At 40.3% G+C, this 8312-nt stretch overlaps 1 protein-coding gene across 1 annotated transcript in view; it reads left to right on the top strand.

Annotated features, from left to right (window-relative positions):
* Positions 1-8312, top strand: part of LOC106870967 (calmodulin-lysine N-methyltransferase) — a 106820-nt gene that overhangs the window by 78241 nt on the left and 20267 nt on the right. The window contains exons 4-6 of the mRNA XM_014917214.2: positions 374-434; positions 2165-2219; positions 6868-6931. Coding sequence (XP_014772700.1) covers positions 374-434; positions 2165-2219; positions 6868-6931 — 180 coding nt within the window. The remainder of the gene's footprint in view (positions 1-373; positions 435-2164; positions 2220-6867; positions 6932-8312) is intronic.

Genomic DNA, 8312 nt, shown 5'->3' with positions numbered 1-8312 from the left:
ATATATATATATATATATATATATATACACACACACACACACACATACATGTATATATACGATGGGCTTCTTTCAGTTTTCATCTACCAAATCCACTCACAAGGTTTTGGTCAGCCTATATATAGGGCTATATTAGAAGACATTTGTCCAAATTGCCATACAGTGGGACTGAACCCAGAATCATGTGATTGGGAAGCAAACTCCTTATGTATGTATGTATGTATTTTTAATTTTAATTTTAATTAAACTTGCATATATAGATTTGTTTAAATTCCAGCTTGAGATTTACTGCAAAACATGTTAAAATCTTCAGAAACCTAATTCAAACCTAGAATTTTGTTTTAAAGAATTTTTTGCTATTTTCCTTTCCTAGGTATTTGGCCATCAGAGGAAGTTCTTGCTTATTACTGTTTAAAGCACCGCAGTATGTTCAGGTAAGAATGCCAGACAAGATTCTAATAAGTTACAATTACACAAGAAATATGACAATAAGCCATTTCACTTGTATCCTTGCAAACTAACAAGAGAGTCTTCACATAGTCACTTGATCTGCTAGAAATAGAACCTAAGTATTTTTCATATCACAGTCTACTTTCTTAAAACAGGTAGGACACATTAAATAATTTTGTAGAAGTATTAAATAAAAGAGAAGTTGGTTACACTCAGAATGCATTTAATCTGATCAATAAGAGCTGACTTGGAGTTAAATGATAACAGCTCATGTTCTCAGACCAAACAAGGAGCCTATATGTATGCAGTCTGCTTGTTAGAAACAGCAGTTAATCTTTCTCATATTAACCCTTGCTTGAAAAAGAAAGAGGAATGACATATTGAATAATGTAGCTCTAGATACACCGTCTCTAAAAATGAAGGTGTGTTAATCATAGTTCAAACACCTTTGGTAAGTGCTGATATCGGATCTAAATAAGAACAGCTTAGGGTCTTTGAAAAGTGGTGAGCTGGCAGAATTGTTAGTGTATCAGATAAAATACTTAGCTACATATCTTCCAGTTTTATGTTTTGAGTTCAAATTCCACTGAGGTTAAATTTGTCTTTCATCTTATGTTCTTTGTAAAAGTGTGAGCAACAGTACTTCTTGGAGCAAAAATTGCCTTTATTTCACATCGCTCCAATCTGCTTAGCTGTAAGTGATTTCCACCAATAGCTGGGAAGTCGACCCTACAACAGATGGGTGTCCCATTCAAAGTGGACTTTCATATTCTCAGTCACTTATACATCATGGAGTGGAGGCGCAATGGCCCAGTGGTTAGGGCAGCGAACTCCCGGTCATAGGATCATGGTTTCGATTCCCAGATCGGGCGTTGTGAGTGTTTATTGAGTGAAAACACCTAAAAGCTCCACGAGGCTCCGGCAGGGGATAGTGGCGAACCCTGCTGTACTCTTTCACCACAACTTTCTCTCATTCTTTCTTCCTGTTTCTGTTGTACCTGTATTTCAAAGGGCCAGCCTTGTCACACAGTGTCACGCTGAATATCCCCAAGAACTACGTTAAGGGTACACGTGTCTGTGGAGTGCTCAACCACTTGCACGTTAATTTCATGAGCAGGCTATTCCATTGATTGGATCAACTGGAACCTTGACGTCGTAAGCGACGGAGTGCCAACAACAACAACATATACATCATGGAAACCAGGTTAAGTTTTGGCCTTATGATTCCTAGAACTAACACTCCATTGGTTATAACAACTAAGGTTCCAGTTGAACAGAACAACCTGTTCGTGAAATTAACTTGCAAATGGCCGAGCAGTCCTCAGACACACACATTGTTAAAATAGTTTTCTGGGAGATTCAACGTGACACAGAATGTGACAAAGCTGGGCTTTTGAAATACAGGTACCACTCATTTTTGCCGGCTGAGTGGACTGGAGCAATGCAATATAAAGCGTCTTGCTTAAGAATACAATGCACCACCAGGAATTGAACTCAACCTCATGATCATGAGCCAGATACCCTAGCCAGTGCATTCAGTTATGACCCCTAGGGCCCTGGGAAAAATAGTTTTCTTTGTTGTTGTTTTTTATGAATTTCAAGTTGTAATTACCTGAGTTATCAATCCTTTTAAAATGTAATTAGTCTAATCATGCTTCAAAGGTAAATATTAATTTGTTGTCCTAAAAATATATTCATATTTTATTTTCTTCAGTGGCAAAAGGATCTGTGAACTTGGTGGTGGAATGACATGTCTTGCAGGAATCTGTGTAAGTAACCATTTTTCTTTTCTTTTAAAAATTTTTTGGTGTTTGTTTTATTTACTGATGCCTTCAGGAACATACCATGAGGTTATGAAGTTTGGTTATGGTCCAGAGTTCAATTCTACTGCATAGCACTTTGAGTCGGTGTCTTCTGCCATAGTCTCAAGTTGATTATTACTTTGTAAGTGGAATTTAGAAGGTAGAAACATTATAGAAACTCATCATATAAATATATATACATATACACCATTTTGAGCGTGGCCGTTGCCAGTACCGCCTGACTGGCCTTCGTGCCATTGGCACGTAAAAAGCACCCACTACACTCTCCAGAGTGGTTGGCGTTAGGAAGGGCATCCAGCTGTAGAAACTCTGCCAAATCAGATTGGAGCCTGGTGTAGCCACCTGGTTTCACCAGTCCTCAGTCAAATCGTCCAACCCATGCTAGCATGGAAAGCGGACATTAAATGACGATGATGACAATGATGATAGACAGGTGTAAAAGGGATGTGTTGAGTTGTGTCCCCTTTCATTGGTTTCGGATTTTGGTACAAGGCCAGCAATTTCGCGGGGAGTGGTAAGTCAATTACATTGACTCCAGTGCTCAACTGGTACTTATTTTTAAGGACCCCCGAAAGGATAAAATTTGACTTTGGTGGAATTTGAACTCAGAACATAAAGATGGATGGCATGCTGCTAAGCATTTTGCCAGGCATGCTAACGATTTGGCCAGCTCACCACTTTTGTGTCTCCTTTAATTGAAAGATAACTTAGCCATTCAGTGAATAGAAATTAGTAAAGTAAATTACTAATAAATGATAAATGACAGTCCAGCCCATTCCAGCAGAGAACATGGATGCTAAATGATAATCATCATCATCATCATCATCGTCGTCGTTTAACGTCCGCTTTCCATGCTAGCATGGGTTGGACGATTTGACTGAGGACTGGTGAAACCAGGTGGCTACACCAGGCTCCAATCTGATTTGGATGAGTTTCAACAGCTGGATGCTCTTCCTAACGCCAACCACTCAGAGAGTGTAGTGGGCGCTTTTACGTGCCACCGGCACGATGGCCAGTCAGGCGGTACTGGCAACGGCCATGCTCGAAATGGTGTATTTTACGTGCCACCTGCACAGGAGCCAGTCCAGTGGTACTGGCAACGAACTCACTCGAATGTCTTTTCACGTGCCACTGGCACAAGTGCCAGGAAGGCGATAATGACGATGAAATAAAATGAAGGAAAAGCTTAGCTTCCATTTGCAGACGAGTATAACTTGGCAGCTTCTATCATACTTTTACTCATTGTTTTAGGTTCTTATGTAGTCCCAAGCAGACATAGACATACTCTTGGCCCTCCAATTCTTGACTCAGTGGAATGTCAAGGATGTGACATCTGGAGGCAGAAAGAGCTGCACCAGCAGTTGTGCTGGGACTCATTTTCAGTTGAGTATATTGGAGCAGCCTGAAATGATGCCCCCTGCTCAAGGACACAATACATTGTCCAGTTCAGGAATTGATCCCATGATCTTATGATAGTGAGCCCAACATCTTAACCACTAGACCATGTGCCTCAAGTGTTAAATACGTATACATCATCATTGACATCATTATTATCATTTAACATCCACTTTCATGTTTGCATGGGTCAGGTAGAATTTGTTGAGTTGCATTTTCTACAGCTGAATGCCCTTCCTGTCACCAACCCTCACCTGTTTCCAAGCAAGGTAATATTTACCCTATGGTCAGATGTGTATTTCACAGAAGACTAGAAGTGAGTAACATCACTTGCGTGACTGATCCTCATTTACAACCATCTTGTGACGCCAAGACAAAGGTATACACAATCACACATACATGCACACATGTGCACGTGCATGCACACACACACACACACACACACACACACACACACATGCACATATGCATATTTATACAACAGGCTTCTTTCAGTTTTTGCCATCCATATCCACGCACAAGGCTTTGGTTAGCCCAGGGCAATAGAAGAAGACACTTGCACAAGGTGCTGCACAGTGGGATTGAACCCGAGACCATACAACTGGGTATCCAGCTTTTCCACTTCACAGCCATGCCTGCACCTACTGGGCTGATATAAGTACTGGAGTTGACATGATTAATTACAAGTGTTCAGAGTGATGCCCCAGCATGGCCACAGTCCAATAACAGAAACCAGTAAAAGATTTTAAAATTCCAACCCTTTTATGTCCACATCCTACAAGTTGAATGTGTCTTTTACCTTTTGTTTTATCTGCCATTGTCATGACTACAAGATGCTGCAGTGTCCTGGAAATTATCAGGAAGTGGTTGAGTGACATCCCTATGGATAGGGCACCAGTTTGTATAGAGTGGTCTGTCTAAAGTGGGATTTGATCTCACGCTGCAAATTAATGAAACTCCCATCAGTTACACAGTGTTCCCTCCAACTTTCAGAAACTGAATCACTGAAAGTTCAGAAATGCTGCATATGCGCATCTTTGCTTCATGACAGTCTTACCAAGTCATCAAGCATTAAGCTGTGACACTAATTAATGGAAATGAATTAATTAAACACAGAAATATAAACTGTGTGCATAATTAACCATATTGCTCTTTGTCCTTCACCTCCTCCGTTTATTTCCTTCATTCCTTTCTGTTTATCTGCTTTTTTCTGTCTATCTCTTCCGTCTTTTACAGCCGTCTTTATCTCTGTCTCTCATCTCTCTTGCCTTTTTCTGTCGCTTTGTTTCCCCCTCTCATTCTATCACTCTCTATCTATCTCGATCTCTGCCACTCTGCTTTCCTTCACAACCTCACACTGAGCCAATACTTCAATCTTGGTACATGGAGCCAATAGTTTCCTGTCTTCATTACATGGTGTCATTGATTTTTTTTTTTTCATGTTGTTGTTTATGTTCAAACTTACTGCAGGAGATTGAGAGATGGAGAAAGAGATAGATAGATAGATAGATAGATAGATAGATAGATAGACAGACTGATGTATTGAGAACATTTTTTTAGAGAAGAGATACATCACCCATGAGTACAGTTGATGTTCAATTTAACATCTTCGACTTAACCATCTGGAAGGTGATGACTGCAAGAAAAACTTGGCCAAGGATAGGAGTCTAGTGTGATGCTACAGTTCTTGTGAGGAAGAATGTACAGCAGGGATGAATTTGGTAGGGCCCCACATATATAATATCATGGGTAGTAAAATTCAGATCAAGTAAAATTATCCTAGTGATTAGTAGACAAAAACTCCTAAGAAAGTTTAAAATCTGAAAACAGCAAGCAAGGGAAATAACTCTAATATGATCAAAATATGCTAGTAATAGAGACGCTGCAGAATGGAATAGATCTGGTCTTATTAGAAATCATAAGGGAAATATATTCCCCTCAAGACTCAGCTTGATTGGTATATGGTTGCATGGAGGCACAGGCAAGACATATGGCTTCAGAATCAGACCTACTGTGCCATACTTTGGGCAAATGCCTTCTAATTTAGCCCCAGGCTGATCAAAGCCTGATGAGTTGGCTTGATAGACAGAAACTGAAAGAAGCCCGCTGTACAATATATATTTGTATGTACAGATTTGGCGACTAGTTTGGTAAATGCCAGCACTTGAAACCCTCAGCCCTTGAGTCACTCTGTTACTTCTGCCCAATATTAATAAAAACTATATATTTTTGCATGTATGTATACAAGGCTATGTGTGCATGTGTGTGTGTATGCATTTGTTTGCATCTGTGCTTCTCTGAAAATTGTTTTGCTAGAAGCTGTGATGTTGTTCTCTTTCCCTTCTCAACAAATCTGTTGGCTTTGCATCTTTGAAGATATATGGGATAAGAGAACTCTTACTCACTTGAAAAACAAATAAAGGTTAGCAACAGGAAGAGCAGCCAGCTGTAATACACTGCTTCAGTAATATATTCATCTAACCCATGCTAGCATAGAACAACTTTTTCTTAAATGAAATGAAATAATATGGATGTATATATATAATATACATTATATATATTTATATATATATAATATGTATATTATGTGTGCATGTAGGCGCAGGAGTGGCTGTGTGGTAAGTAGCTTGCTTACCAACCACATGGTTCTGGGTTCAGTCCAACTGCATGACAACTTGGGCAAGTGTCTTCTATAGCCTCGGGCCGACCAAAGCTTTGTGAGTGGATTTGGTAGACGGAAACTGAAAGAAGCCCGTCGTATATATGTATATGTATATGTATATATATGTGTATGTGTGTATATGTTGTGTATCTGTGTTTGTCCCCCCAACATCGCTTGGCAACCGATGCTGGTGTGTTTACGTGCCCGTAACTTAGCGGTTCGGCAAAAGAGACCGATAGAATAAGTACTAGGCTTACAAAAGAATAAGTCCTGGGGTCGATTTGCTTGACTGAAGGTGGTGCTCCAGCATGGCCGCAGTCAAATGACTGAAACAAGTAAAAGAGTAAAAGAGAGAGTAAAGAGTAAGATCTGAACATTACTCCTGAACAGAATGCCAGTTTGTTGAAGGGTTATTCATTTACAGCTGAGTGGGCTGAAGGAATGTGAAATAATTTCAACAACAATAACCGCAACCATTAACATCAGCTATTCAGTGATTGCTTATTGATAACTAAAACAATTATTTATCATATACAGGTAGCAGCATCAAGCAGTGCCACCTATGTTGAAATTACAGATGGCAATGAAAACTCCATAAAAAGTAAGTTTTTGTCTTTATTTCAGCCTTTCTTTGTTCAGATTCACTCATGTTTCTTTTGCATTACTTACTCTTTCATTGGCAAATGCTTTATACATACATTCATACACACATACATACATGAGTAGTGTGTGTGTGTGTGTGTTTACTTATGTGTACATATGCAGTGAGAGTGGAGGCGCAGTGGCCCAGTGGTTAGAGCTCACGGTCATAGGATCGCGGTTTCGATTCCCAGACCGGGCATTGTGAGTGTTTATTGAGCGAAAACACCTAAAAGCTCCACGAGGCTCCGGCAGGGGATGGTGGCGAACCCTGCTGTACTCTTTCACCACAACTTTCTCTCACTCTTACTTCCTGTTTCTGTTGTGCCTGTAATTCAAAGGGTCAGCCTTGTCACACTGTGTCACGCTGAATATCCCCGAGAACTATGTTAAGGGTACACGTATCTGTGGAGTGTTCAGCCACTTGCATGTTAATTTCACGAGCAGGCTGTTCTGTTGATCAGATCAACTGGAACCCTCGACGTCGTAAGCGACGGAGTGCCAACACACACATGCAGTGAGAATGCATGGCCTAGTGGTTAGAGTGTTGCATTCATGATCACAAGTTCATGGTTTCAATTTCTGAATCAGGTGGTGTATTGTGTTCTTGAGCAAAATACTTCATCTTACATTACTCTGCAGTCTCTTCAACACCTGGCATTTGGCACACTGTACACCTGTTCAGGCAACGTCGATTTGAAGGAGAGAGTGAGCTAAAGTTATTTCTACTGGAAGCACAAAGCCTCAAATTTGGGGCAAGAGATTAAGTCGATTGCATCGACCCCAGTGTGTAACAGGTACTTATTTAATTGATCCCCCAAAAGGATGAAAGGCAAAGTCAACCCCGGTGGAATTTGAACTCAGAATGTAGCAATGGGCAAAATATCGCTAAGCATTTCGTTTGGCGTGCTAACAACTCTACCAGCAGTTCTTAACTTGTTCACGCATGTCCAGAAGTTCTTGTAGGAGTCATCTCCCTTGTTTGTTGTTTACCTAAAGAGAATTTTTGTCAACATATCTGCTATCTTTTTCTTGTTTCAATCATTGGACAGCAGCCATGCTAGGGCACTGCCTTGAAGGGTTCAATCAAACAATTCAGCTGTAGTACTTGTTTTCATAAGCCTGGTACTTATTCTGTCGGCCAGTTTTGCTGAACTGCTAAGTTACCAGGATGTAAACAAACCAACATCAGTTGTCAAACAGTGGTGCAAGACAAATACAAACACAATGGCGCACACACATAAATATATACATGCATATATGTGTATGTGTGTGTGTGTGTGTGTGTGTGTGTGTGTGTGCGAGTGTGTGTGTGTGTGTGTGTGTGTGTGTGTGTGTGTGTG

This window comes from Octopus bimaculoides, chromosome 11 (assembly GCF_001194135.2).
Source record: "Octopus bimaculoides isolate UCB-OBI-ISO-001 chromosome 11, ASM119413v2, whole genome shotgun sequence".
Lineage (NCBI taxonomy): Eukaryota > Metazoa > Mollusca > Cephalopoda > Octopoda > Octopodidae > Octopus > Octopus bimaculoides.
This window is presented reverse-complemented; position numbering and strand designations above follow the sequence as displayed.